A 14,666-nucleotide genomic window follows, 5' to 3' on the forward strand; every position below is an offset into this window, starting at 1 on the left:
GTGGAAGCAGCCCAGGGATCCCCCAGTTCCAGCAGGGTCCTCTCGGTCCTACACCTCGCACTCACGCACGACTTGCCCACCCCCACCCCCCAGTCCCGCGCTTGTTCCCAGCCTCCTTGCCCAGCTCGGCGCTCCTCCCCGCCTCCCACCCAACCCCCGCGCGCTTGGCACGCGCAGCCGAACTCGGCGCCGCCTCCATCAGAGCCGAGCCGGCGGCTCCGCTGAACAGCCGCCTCTGCGGCCGCCGCGCCGGTCCTCCGCGTCCTGGTCCCGCCCTCCTAGTCCCTGTGCCCCGGTTCCCCTTCCCGTCCTCCTCCTTCCTCCCTCTCCAGCCTCCCCTTGAGCTCTCTCTGGCTGCAGTCCGCGCCCGGCCCGCCACCGGGCGGGCAGGAGGACGGCGGCAGCTCCACCATGAGCGACGAGGGCAGCAAACGGTGTAGCCGGGCGGATAGCCTCGAAGCTGAGCCACCTCTGCCCCCGCCGCCCCCACCCCCGCCTCCGGGAGAGTCGTCCCTGGTTCCCACCTCCCCACGCTACCGGCCGCCGCTACCCGCGCCTCTAGAGCGCATCGTAGGGTCGGGCGAGCCCCCGGTAGAACTGGCCCCTCGGCGCAAGGGCGCAGGTGAGCCGCTGCCGCCGTCTCTGTTGCCCGGCGACCAGGAGGTGTCGGCAGCGGGCGACTCCCACGAAGGTCCTAGGTGCCTTCCGGAGGTGAAGCTCCCCGAGGCTGCGGCCGGGAAAGGCAGCCCGGGGGAGCCCGAGGCCGGCGCGTGCCGGGAGGGCGAGCGGCGAGACACGGGAGACCAGCCTGAGACACGCTCCGTGTGTAGCAGCCGCAGCAGCAGTAGTGGTGGCGGTGGCGACCAGCGCTCGGGGCATCAGCACCAGCATCATCAGCCCATTTGCAAGATCTGCTTCCAGGGCGCGGAGCAGGTAAGGCCGGAGGGACCCCAGGTCTGCTGGCTGTGAGCGCTGGACCGGGCCGGCAAGGGTAGAGATTTCAGCACCACGGACAGCGCACGCCTCCCAACTGAGCCTAGCTCTCCAGTTCTTTTTTTCTGAGAAGGCAGATAGTGTCCTGGTGGCGAATACAGAAGTAAATTAAACTATGCCTTTTCTTCCTACCTTGTTCTGAAGTCAGGTACTCCTCAGGTACTATAATGGTAACATCATTAAGGGTTTTTTTGTGAATTACTCAAAAAGATTTTAGTTTATAAGTAGAATCAAGCCTATAGGATGCAAAGGTCTGACGTCTGCGTTCTGTTAGTGTATCCAGAGAACTTAGTCTCAGAATACAAATGAGGCAGAGGATAACTCGTGCTATATCAATACCAATATGAGGTATGCAATACCAAAGGAGAATATTTTTTATTACACATTTTTAATGAGAAAGATGCTACAGTTCTCGCAAAAGAAAGTACTTGAAAAGAAAGGGTATTTTAGCCGACTGGTGTCCTTGATGCTTTGTCAGAAACACGTTTTAAAATCATAAACATCATTAAAGGCCCATGCAAACTTCCACAAGAATCATCACGCAGCGGGGAAATGATAATGCGTCTCCCTTGCAAAGTGTGTGAAAACATTAGCTATAATGTCTTTAAAAGTTAGGAAGTTGCATAAGAAAGAATACGCAGGCTTTCAGGAAATAGTGCCCCGAGTCAATATTTATGATGCTACATTTAGAAAAAGTAAAAGCACAGGCCACTCTGAGCTGCTTTCCGCCATGCACTTCTCCTTTAGCAATGATTAAGAATAACTGCAGAGGAAATGCATCTGACCATCCACTTAAAAGTTATTAAAGAGATTTAATAGTAGAGCTTTTCCCCAAGGGCATTGGGGGCTGTATCTTGCAGACATTTTGTATGTCAGTGGAACATTTATGTCATAACTCTAAGCACTATCTTAGAAATAGTTTTTCTTTTAAGACTTTAGTATCATTCCCATCAGAGATATAAAAATTTAATTTGGTTTTCTGGGATGGAGCTTGATGCTTGTATCCTTCTGGGTAAACCGAATATACAGAAAAGAAATCAAGCTTAGGGTTTTTAAGTAGAGGCAGAAACACAGATATTCACATCAGCCTGCTTTTTTTTTCCCCTCCCAGGGTGAGTTGTTAAATCCTTGCCGATGTGACGGGTCTGTTCGGTACACACATCAGCTGTGTCTTCTAAAGTGGATCAGTGAAAGGGGCTCCTGGACCTGTGAACTGTGCTGTTACAGATACCACGTCACAGCCATTAAAATGAAGCAACCTTGCCAGGTAGACACGATGCTTAAACAATCTCCTTGATGCTACTTAAGAATATTTAATGCAAGTCGCAATAAGACCAAGATGTAGAAGTTTGTAGGCTGTGTTTACAGAAAGCCATGACATCCTAGCTGAGAAACTCCAAGGGCATTTTAACCAAATGATTTCCTTTAGAATTTGTTACTTACTGATTAAACTATACCCAGTTCTGATTCTTCAAGGCTAAGTTGATAAAAATGAATCCGTGTGAGTCTGTTTTATTAAGAAGAGATGCTATACAGCTTATTTAGCAGACATTTGTACAGTTTTAAGCCATACCTAGGCCAGTTTGTGGGAAAGAGATGCAAATGAAGAAGTGGCTGTTACCAGTGCGGAAACATCCAGTTGAATCTGTCAGCTCAACTCTGAGCATTCTTCCTGCTTAAGTTTTCTGTTCCATAAGATTTTTTACAATTTTGACCCCATGAATTCTTGGAGCCATTCAGTTGCATACCAGATGCAGCCATGTTCCCCTGCTCTCCGTAATGCTTCTGAAGTTCTACATAGTTTCAAATCTTTGTGTAAAATCACAGTGACACGATAGCATAAGTATGCAGTTAAACGCCCCCTTCCCTTATTTTTTCTGGGTGGAAGTGACTCAAGTTCTTTGAATAGGCTGATGGAGTATCAAATGCAGAATATTAAGAAGATATCTTAGAGGAAAGTGGGGAAATATGTAACAGAGATCTGGCAGGAGATGGAGCAGAGAGATATAACAACCATGAAAAAGGCAATGGAAAAATTGAAAGGAGAAACATGACAGAACCCAATGGCCCTCACCACTAGGTTTGCCCATGATGACTAGGTTTGCCCATGACCACTAGGTTTGCCCATGGCCACTAGGTTTGCCTATGACCACTAGGCTTGCCCATGGCCACTAGGTTTGCCCATGACCATTAGGCTTGCCCATGACCACTAGGCTTGCCCATGACCACTAGGCTTGCCCATGACCACTAGATTTGGCCATGATCAAACTCAATTTACATTGAGCTATATTATTTAAATTACTGAGTATTCAATTGGTACCCTATATGCAATTAATTTGCATCTCTGAAATTTGCATTCAAGGCATGATTAGCAATAATGAAATGAAAAAGGGAATTTTCTTCACCTTGGGCTTACAAATTACTTAAAAAGGGGAAACTAACCTGATGAGAGGGATGACCACACGGAAGTCAGTCGTAGACCTTTTCCAGTTCATGGATCAGTTTATGCAGTCCTGAAAAACAGTTGGAGCCATGTCCAAAGGTCATGGCCTGGTTGACATTGTTGTATTTCTGACAATATTATAAATAGAATATATGAGAGGCTAGGCATAGGAACTTTTTCTCCCCATTAGTGAGCCTAGAGAGAAAGACGTGTGGAGCTACAGCAGAAAGTTAAGTATTTCAAAAAACTTCAATTGAGAGCTCGTATACAAATATTCTCTTTTAACATTAATTTTGCAGCAAATACAAATAGGCTCTTTATTAACACTGAATAGACAGACATAAAAGTCTAGGACAAATAATACTGTTTATAGTAATTGCAGTCCTATGGCAAAAAGAATTTGTGCCTTTAGTTTTATTAATTTCATAAAATAATCAGTCATTATTTTAACAAAAGCAATTCTCCAAACAGTTTTTCCTCAAAACAATTAAAACCCTCCAAATTAAGCCAACACTCCTAATGTATTTAAGATGGTGATATATGATTGGTGACATTATCTGGTTATTACTCTAAGATGGAAAGTAATATTTCAAAACCAGGCTCATGCATGCTATGCTAGTATCATGTTGTATCATGTCAGAGATGAAAGAACTTTGAAGACTACGTCTAATACATATAAAGCTTGGTACTCATTGTCTTAAGGTGTTAGGGACTGAGCCAAGGCCACACATGTACATGACAAACACTCTACCACTGAGTTGTACTCTAAATCCAAGCTTGATACCCTTACCTTACTGAAATTGGCCATGACACCCAAAGAATAGGCTCTTAGAACCCAGATGAAGAGACATAGCTTCGTTCCCAGCCTGTCATTTGTGTTTTGGTTGACCCACAGCCTGAGCATCCACTCTGCCTCTTACTGTGAGGTCCATGGGAGGCACTATTTCCATGTCCCTATGGCCTGATTCAAAGCCACATCCTATTGGCATAGACTCACACTGGAAGCCTGTTCATGGTTCTTCTTTTCCCTGTCTAGCACTCTGTTCCCCATGAATAGGGTCCTTTCATGACTGTGAGCAGACAGTTCACTGGACTAGAAGAGAATAGAGAATAAAATGGATCACAGACATGTTAGTTAGTCTGTGCCAGCCACTGTTCTAAATGCCTTATACACACAGATACCACTGTTGAGTCTTTGTAACATACTAGTAATCCGATCAACACTATTACCTCAACATTACACAGTGTGGAACTAGAACACAGCCAGTCTCTTCTAGGGATTTATCCGGATTCTAACTCAGTCAGCCTGGCTACTGGGCCTGTGGTATTAATTAAGCAGGAATTCTAGGACGTTCTCTTCAGTCCTCTACTAGCCTGTCTTGATGTCTCAGGGTCTTTCGTGAGTTTTCCTATGTGGTATTTGAAGCAAGCAGAAGCTAGTTTTTTAAGAGTAGAAAGTCTTTTGCTGTATAACAAACCTAAATTCTTAGTGATTGAAACAGCCACGATAACTCATTACCTCACGAGACTCTGTGTCTCAGTTGAGGTCGGTGGGAAGCTTTGTTCCACGTAAGGGATTACCTGGAACTGTAATCCAGAGGTGTGGCCTTGTTAGCACCCTTGATGACTTCCCTGTTTGACTTGTTCTTGGAGGTGGCTATTCCTTGGGGCTCAGTTCCTTGAGTACCTCAGTTCGCCTCCCACATCCTGTGCTTCTAGCACAATGAAATATGTCCTTTTCGGAGGATGCAAGTGGGCACTATGAACGTACTAAGGCTTGACCTTGGAAGTGACATGATTTCATATCTGCCGCATCTGCTTATTTAAAGCAAATTTAGTCTCACTCACTCTGATTCAAGAGACAAGCAAACTACTCTACCTCTGGAGGCTGACCTGTCTTTAAAGAAAGACCATTTTTTCACACTTCTCAGGGGAAAGTATCTAGTGTGACTCACATCCCTACCCTGATCTCTTTCTTTGGTCTTCTTCAGGTCTATGTGGACCAGTAGGCATTGCTGTAACTTTCCCCTCGGGGGCTATCAGTCCCTGGAAGCTTGACTTGGCCCTGCTGTTTGATACATTCTATCAAGCACTTTCCAGGACTTTCTGCTGACATCATGTCTTCCTTATTGGTCACTAGGAGATGGGGATGGACAGTGAAGGCCAAGGAGCAGATAGGCAGGAAAAAGACGTGTGCAAGCAAAACCTGGCACAGAGTGCCTCACAGACACATGTGAACAAAACCTGCTGCAGAGTGCCTCACCCCTTAGTTTTAATCACTTTTCTGTCCTTAAGGTTCAAATTCTCCCACTTCCTGTCTGTTTCAGTTGTGCTCAGTGGTAGAACATCTGAGAAAGTGAACGGACACATTTACATCCTAATTACTGCATCATTAGTAGTAGGAGTTAAGACACTTGGGGCACGTAAAATGCATTTACCTTCCTCCCTGCTTGTAAAATCTACTTACTAAACGATATATTATTGAGTGATATATTTATATATCATTAATAAATATGTCACTATACCACTATTATATTCTATATGTCATTGTTAAATGATATATTAATGGTATTTTAAGAGTAAAAGCTAATTCTGTTTTGAAGCACTTATTATGTCTGAAAACTGAGATGTATGAGCGTATACAATGACATTTAATTCAAGCTGTTGGTGGCATTGTACACTGACAAAGCAACGTTGTAGCTTGTGAATGCTGTCTGTGATATGTCTCTTTGAGGGGTCACATTTACAATGTAATGTGCCATGTGGGAAACTGTACTTTTGACATAAAACTCAGACTACAGTGCCTCCAGATAGGAAAATATATGAGAAGTTCCAACAATAATATTAATGTACATAAGAACTAACTTATATTTAATAGTTTTTAACCTTTATTTTTTTAATGTGTGTGTGTGTGTGTGTACACATACACATGTGCATATGTCATGGCATTCTTATGGAGGTCAGAGGAAAGACCACTTGTGGCAGTTGGTTCTTTCCTTCTGGAATGTGAGTTTTGAAGATCAAACTCAGGTCCTCGGGGCTGGGTAGCAGGTGCATTTATCTTCTGAGCCATCTCTCTAGCAATGACATCTTTAAAAAGATGAGGATGGCACCTACACCATATTGTACTTTGAGGATTAATGTCCTAAATATACATGGCAGGCTTAGAATGGCTCTTCCTCCGCTGGGACTAGCATCCCTGTTACCTGTTCATCCTGCTAAGACCAAGGCCTGGTCTCCTCTGAGAAGAGGGGCCCCTTGTTCCCTTATCTCTACTGTTACCAAATCGAGGTTACTGCCCTCTTTTCTACATAGGTCTTTACGTTTTATTTTTGACTAATTAATAATAATTGTATACATATAAAGGGTATTAGATGTGTCAGTGCATGGATACATAGTAGAATGATTAAATATAGCTAGTTGATGTATTCATATCAGATATTTCACATTTTTGTGGTAGGATTATGTAAAACATGGTATTTTAGCTTTTTTGAAATATACAGAATGTTGTTGAAACTACTCCCTGCATTGAACTGTAGCTTTGTAGTCAGTGACCACTGTCTCCTCTTTCCCACACTCCACCCCTAGCCCATCTTCTGATAATTGCCCTTCTGCTCTCAACATGTAATAAATCAGTATCTTGTGGATTCTGCACAGAAGTGAAGTCATGGGCTATTTATTACCCGATTTCAGGCTCATTTCACTCAACATGATACCCTTAAGCTGCATCCATATTGTGGAAAGTAACGGAAGTTCTTTTAGTTCTTTTGGCTTTTTTCCTACTAAGACTGACTAGTGTTTCTCTATATATACACATCGTCTTCTGTGGGCGGGTAGGCTTTGTATCCTGGTGATTGTGAATTCCACAATCTGCTTTTTGTTTAACATTGTTCTTCACCTACATTTTTTTGCTTCTTGTTTTTAATTTTAATTAATTTAATTTTTTGGCAAAACAGATCCCAGTGTCTAACTGAACTCATTATCATACATTATTAATAAATCACTATTTTTGAAAGGACTCCAGGTGTCCCTCCCTATGAGTCTAATTTATCTCCATCTTGAGTCGTCGTGGATTTGGAGATCTGAGAATTTTCAGTGTGGTTATTTCATGGGACAGCTCTACTCAAAGTTTGAGAGCCATTGTGCATTTGTAGTTTGGAACGGCCGCCACTAGGTGGAATGCATGTGACCAGTCAGCAGGAAGTTAGGGAGCCTGACTTAGAGCTTATTGAAGGGTAATGATACAAGGTGGCCAGCCAAAGCATCACAAAGCAGCATATCAACAGGTAAATAGACACCCCTCCCCCAACTCTCATCCCTTCTCTACTCCCTTTACCTGGTAGAGAGGGATAAGTACTGTCTACCTGCCTTGTCTACCTTGGCTTGCATACTATCCGGTTACCTTTTAAGGCATTGTGCCCCTGGCCATTTTTACTCACAGTTCCTGTTGCTTTTTCTTCAAATATTTCATGCACTCTAGGCCACAGGTCTTCTCAGAGCTGTAAGAATAATGTCAAAGTCTTTCACAAAAGGTCAGGGATGCAAAGTTATTTTTCAGTTTTAAATCCTTGTTGCTAAAATCCTGCAATTCCTCACAATAGGTACAAACTAGCATTATTTGTATTCATCTTAGACACCGTTCTCAAGCCCAACTTCTAGACCGATTTGTAAGGCTGTAGCATCTAGATCTCATTAGTTTCTTAAATGGGGTATGAAGGGGATATTTTCACCTTCACAGAACTTCATGGTATAATGCACTAGGAGAAGCTCATGAGTTATCTTTAAAAATGGCTGAGATTTTGAAAATTTATTAATAAAATCTGAGAGCGTGAGCCCCATCAACCTGTCACAGACTTCCTCGGAAGCATCCCCAGTGGCGTCTTCAACATGTCCATGTGCATGCAACCTTGTCTCACTCTGACTTGTTATCTAGCTGTGGATCTTGCTATCATTTCCAGCGGGTTCAATGGTAGAGGAGGAGCTGAGGCAAAGCCTTTCATGAGCATGTCCAGTCACAAAAATGATGATGTTCAAATATCATATTTCATAAGTTTATGCAGGCATAACTTGTAGGCAACTAAAACTGCCAAGATGAACAGTGAATATGCCACATGACAGTCACTCTTCCTTGGATACTGGTTTTGTTTTATTTATTCACTCATTCTCAAGATGTGTGAATCTGCATTTCACTTATTAGACACAATTGATGACTGTTGAGTGACAGACATCTGTAGATGAGCTCTGTGCTCTACTACAGTCATCAAGCTTCCTGTACAGCAGTGTGTCCTGCTGACTCTCCAAGCTGTCCCAAAGTCAGATGGCTCTGGGACAGGAGAGATGGGAAAAAGGTAGTTAGCATTTCATGTATCCTGCTACTTATAAAAGCTTGCACAGGGTCAGCCCAGGAGACAATGTGCATCATGTAGATGATACCTTCCAGAAATTTCTCCTTCACATACCTCTGCTTTTCCTTATTTTGTAGTTGTTTTAAAGTGTGTTTTCCCTTTGTTTTGATATTTTTTTCTTCTATTTGCTGTCTGTGCTGTTAACCTAGCTGCCGCTAGGAGAAAGAAAGAATCCAGAGTATAGGTGTGGGTGGATCCAGCTCTCCAAACAAGTTATGGGGGCAGAGAATATTTGAGTAAAGTCCACAAACATAGTTCCAACATATCTTTACTTGATACCTGGTTATTTAAATCAGAAAGCCAGAATAGAAAATTCATTAATCTCCGAAGGTCATTGTGACTATTGTCCTAGCTCAGAAACAGCTGCAGACACCATATCGATGAATAGACATGACTGTATTCCAGGGAAACTTCACTTAAGAACACTGAACATTGAACGTCAGTCAACCATAATGTTTCAAGAAATGGTATTCCAGAACAGTTACAGAGCTGGATCTGGCCCCTGGTATTCAATAGTCGTTCAAGCACATAGAAGGCTGATGTACACTTGGGTGTTTCCTAAAGAATTACATGGGCAAAATGTATTAAGTTTTAATGTTTGCAGTTTTAAGTGGATCTATGATTAACTTACTTCATTTAGAAGATTGTGTCAGTCCAGTTCCATAAAAGTATTAAACATTACTATTGACTATTACAAAATATTCAAACTGTTGTTCTCACCAGTTTCTTAGTTGTTTCAGACCCCAGGGATGGTTTCCATCACATCAGATGGAAGGCAGGGCCACAGAAGTCCTCAGTGTTCTTGGAGCAAGCCACCCACCCTCTCATCTCAGTGAGTCCTGGCACACATGTACAGGGTGCTAGTGAGCCCCTCCCTACACAGGTCCTTCTGGCATCTGCCACTCACCAGGTGTCTACAGTTCTGACATTGAATTCTTTCAGTTTTCTTAGGGTTTCTAGAGAAGGGCATGAAGAGTGATGACTGGAACAAGCTTTAGAACAAATCACAGAAGGGAGCGCACCATGGCTTCATGGTCAGTCTGTGACCATTTGATGAATATTGGTGATAAGAATAAGTGTGTGGATGAGTGTTTTTGAAATGCTCTAGAATCATGGAAGGTCTGTTATGTCTGCAGCGAGACTCTGCCTTAAGGAATTGCAGTTGTTTTCATTTCCTGAGTACTGGTTTTCTGCTTGCTTTCTGCTCGTTTTCCACTTCTTTCTTAGGCATACTAGCAGTGAGATTCAGAATGTGCCTGGGCAAACGTTTTCAGTTTTCTAGACTATAACAAAAAACCTTCAAAAGTAATAAAGAGATCAAATTCTAAAACAGAGAGGGGGAGGGGGAGGGAGAGAGAAAGTGCACAAGCTTCCAGTGAAATACATGTACTCTCTTAAAAACTTAAAATGTTATGGAAAAAGACTTGGTAATTGCTACTGGTAACACACGTTCTTTCTTGAGATGGTTACTGGTTGAAGGGTTTCATATATTTGCTCAGGGATTTTAAATAATTTGTTGGAAATTTCACTATGGCTGCAGAGGACCTGCTAAGACAGTCTGCTGGATATGAATTTTTGCTGCGAAGCCTGCCACCTGACTGAGAACAAGGCTACATTATTTGATGTGTGGTTTGTATCATTAGAATGTAACTTCAAAGATGATGATTTTTGGCTGGCGGGGCACCACCCCAGCACAGGGAGCTCCAGCAAAGCTCGGACTCATTCGTCTTTGCTCATTTCCTGCTTTACCTTGCCTGTGGCTTCACTGTGTTGTGACTAAAGGGATCAGAACAAAGGAAACTCAGCTTCCTTCTATTCTTGGACCTCCTATGAGTAGAGAGGATGACTCGGAGGACGAACCGGGAGTGCATCGGACCATTCAGAATAGCAGAGAATGGCCTGATGAGTAGATAATCACCGCAGTTACAAGTAAATGCATGGCCGACTCAGAGGTCTCTGCCGAGAACATCTGTATTGTGGTTTGTGCTTTCTGTATCCTTGGATATTTGACAGCCTGTCCCCTGTGAGCACAACTCATAATTCAACAGCTGTTCCATGTGATTTATGCAAATGAAATTTGATATCAATGAAAGCAGACTATAAATTGTATGGGAGGATATGAGGGAAACAGAAACATGAACTACAGGCAAAGGCAATACAGGGGCTTATCAAATAGACAGTTCTTATTCCATCCATCCCTTAGATTTTACCTGCCATGCAAACTTTCATCTAATGACTTACTCTATTTCCATGTTTTATCTCAAGTTAGTTCATTTTGATTGATGACACATGGGCAATGTATCCAAATTGAAAAACGGAAGTTCTTTCCTTAATGTGCCTTTTTGTCTTGCTTCTCTTTTTAGCCAGCTGATTGTGTGTAAGTGGCCAAGAGCATAATTTAGGCACAGGGATAGAGGGGGAGTGGGCTCCTCCAGTGTCTAGCTGTTATTCCAGGAGGTCCTAGGCACTCCTTTGCTATATATGGTCTTGCAGTTGTGCCAAATGGCATCTTCCTCCTCACTTAGCATCATGACACAGAGCTACAAAATAGTGTAGAGGCATAGAGAACTATTTCAGGACACTTACACAGCTCACTGTGGTTTGGTGGACCTCTTGGAAAAGATTTGAGGAGAGGGTGGCATCTTTTATAAATATCAGGAGGATTTATATTTTTGTGGAAAATATTCCCAAAGCTCCTGTATTGAATTTCATGTTACATTTACAGATTTTTGCACAAGTATACATTTGAATGGCCGATTAGTTTTTTCAAGTAAAGTTTGTGAAAAAGTTGTTAGTTGAGTACAAAAGAAGTCAGGCTTTCTTATGTTCCATATTTGTTTGTCCTTTGGCCCATCTCCTTCTTGCTTTTCTGAGCATTATCTTACTGTTATTTTTTTCTATGGGGAAAAATAGCTGGATACTTTCCAGAAAATGCTCTAATCCTTTAGAGAGTAGGGAACAGGGAAGAGATGTGGTATAGTGTTCCCCAGAACGAGAACACTCAGCCTCAGACCTAGAGATTGAATCAGATGTTGAGTGCGCTGCACCTCTCCAGCCTCTCATTGTGGTGTCTGTGTCTTTCATGGTAGCATATCCAGACTAGTACAGTAGTTTCTGTGGATTTCCTTTCTGATCTAGATGACCTGAGTAGTTTAAAGAAGTGAAAATAAAAACAAGCATATAAAATGCTAGGCTCAGGACTGCCAGGAACTTGCCCAAAATTTGTTGGGTAGCGTTAGGCTATGTGGCTCTCTGGCAGCGGAGTGCAAAACATACAGATACTGAAAATTTCTAAGTGATTGTCAAGGAAGAGTGACGACTCCTCCTTCTAGAACTCTCTTCCTCTGACCTGCTGCAGTTGAGGCTGAAGGACAGAAAAGGACATTTTTAAAAAAGAATTTTGCCAGCTTGTTTGGGACATGATTAAGTTCCATTCTTATAAGTAACAGCGATTTCTCCAGTGTCCTCTCTGGGCACTTCCTCATCATAGATTATTTATTAATGTGACAGAACATGGTGATAATTTGGGAATGGATGTGTGGGAATTAATAGTGTCAATATGACAGAATCTAGAATCATCTAGGAGACAGCCTAGATTTGGGCATACCTGTGAGGGACTATCTAGATTAACTTAAACTCTGAGATGTCTATGAAGCTGCAAAGTTGAAGCTGGAGATGCCAGGACCATGGGCCCTCCTCTAAAGAAAGTAGCAAGTTCAGTGTAGGGGTGCTTAAGAACTTAACAGGTGCAGTGGGGAACAGCTGGAGGGATGCGTGTATAGATAATTCCATCAGGAGTGCAAGATGCTGGACACGTAGCTAGCTGCAAGATCTGTTGTTTTCCTTGCTGGGAGCTGATCTCGCTTTTGGTCTGATCCTTGCTTTGCTCCATTCTTCCATTTTGGAGCACAGTTGTTTTCTCTGTGCCATTGTGCACTGAAGGAGATCATTGTTTTCTGACTGTGTAAGAACTCACAGCTAAGATCTTGTTTTGGGTTCATATATGAGACGTGTTATTTGATCTGTTAAATAAACAGGGTTGCAAGTGTTAAAGATGCCAGAGACTTTTGAAGTTGCACTAGTTAATTCTAACTTGCATTATGAAAACGCCATGAGCCGGTGGAGACAAGGTGGAGAAAGTTGTGGCTTAGAAGTGATGTGTTTGGCTGTGAAGTGGATGAAAAGTTGAGTTGTGATGTTGATAACTGTCCATTTAGCGGGACTTGGGGTAACATAATAGACAAGCATCTGGGCATGCCTGCAAGGGACAGTTGTGGTTAAGATAGTCTCTGGCCATGCCTGTGACAGTAACTGAGGAGCTACCTTAAATGTGAACTGTGGTCCTCAACTGTATACAATGGAGAGCCTGAGCTGGACAGTCACAATGACCTCCTTCTGCTTTCTGACTAATGATGCAAGTGTCACCAGCTGCTTCAAGCTCCTGTCACCCTGAGTTGCCTACTTGTTGTGCTTAGTGTTAAAGATTAGCTTGACAAAATCTAGAGTTACCTCTGAGCATGCCTGTAGGTGGCTTGTCTTAAGTTAATTGATGGAGGGAGGCCTGCCCTCATTGTGGAAAGACTACTCTGTAGTCATAGGATTCTAGATTTTATAAAGTAGAAAAAATAAGCTGAACATTAGCTTGTATGAATTCATCACTCTCTGATTTTCAACCATTGACATGATGTGTCCAGATTATTTGAGCTCCTGCTGCCTTGGCCTTCCTGATAGAATGAATATATCCCTAAATCATAAACCTTTCTTTTTCATCTTTAATTGCTTTTGTCAGAGTATTTTATCACAGCTACAGGGGAAGAGAGTAAGACTATCATCAAACCATGAGTCACCATAACCCTTTCTTTTACCAGTTACCTCTGTCAAGTGTTTTGTCAGAGTAGCAAGAGAAGCAACTAATACACGTGTGGGTTTCAGGCCTGGGAGGTGATTTTCCTTATGCCTCAGAGGTGACCACAGAATATTCCATCCTTTCTATTTTCTATTGTGCACTGTATAATCAATACTTTGTGATTGATTACTTTTTATTTGTGATTGTGATTGGTCACTTATTTAACAGCAATTGCCTCACTATAAGCACTGTTCTAAACTCTGGAGGTAACAGGTTTGTTAAAGCAAGTAGGATCTCTGATTCTAGAACTGACAGAAAATAACCATAAGGCCTTGTTAATTATATATTGTGTTAATAATTCAATGGGAAATAAATTGGGTTTAATGGCTAATTTTATGTTCAGATGCACTGGACAAATTCTTAGACATTATTCTGAGTGTGCTGTGAGATTGTTCCTGGAGAGACTGGCATTTGAATCTGTAGGTGGAGTGAACCTGAGTGCCTCTCTAATCTGGTTGGACCTGTCCTATAAATTGGAATCCTAAATAGAAAAAGAAAATTGCTGACCTTCTTTTGGAAGGAGAGGGAATTCCACCACCTATCTGTTTCCAAGTCAGAGAATTGATTTGCTCTTGCTGTTGTATGTGAACAGAAGCATTGGCTCTCCCTGGATTTCATCCTGACTGTCCTTCAGATCCAGAGGCTTTTAGAGCCATTCTGTCAGGTCTCTTGTTTCTCAGGCCTTCAGGTGTCTCTTGGGATCACAGGGTCTGCTCGGATGAATCTCTAGCTGCACTGATTAGTGATCTGAGGACTCATCAGTCTCAGTCATATGAACTAGTTCCTGGCCATAAATCTCTCAACACACACACACACACACACACAAATGCATGCATGTATGCACACATGCACATGTGCACATACACATACACACACAGACACACACACAGACATACACATAGACATACAAAGTTGTACG

At 42.6% G+C, this 14,666-nt stretch overlaps 1 protein-coding gene across 2 annotated transcripts in view; it reads left to right on the top strand.

The window, feature by feature from the left end:
* Positions 1 to 200: 200 nt before the first annotated feature.
* The window catches only part of March11 (membrane associated ring-CH-type finger 11), a 94,450-nt gene continuing 79,984 nt past the window's right edge, over positions 201 to 14,666 (top strand). For both annotated transcript variants that reach the window (XM_028767691.1, XM_028767692.1), the window contains exons 1-2: positions 201 to 933; positions 2,105 to 2,260. In XM_028767691.1, coding sequence (XP_028623524.1) covers positions 412 to 933; positions 2,105 to 2,260 — 678 coding nt within the window. In that variant the 5' untranslated portion in view covers positions 201 to 411. The remainder of the gene's footprint in view (positions 934 to 2,104; positions 2,261 to 14,666) is intronic.

Source organism: Grammomys surdaster, unplaced genomic scaffold (genome assembly GCF_004785775.1).
Source record: "Grammomys surdaster isolate TR1022 unplaced genomic scaffold, NIH_TR_1.0 174, whole genome shotgun sequence".
Lineage (NCBI taxonomy): Eukaryota > Metazoa > Chordata > Mammalia > Rodentia > Muridae > Grammomys > Grammomys surdaster.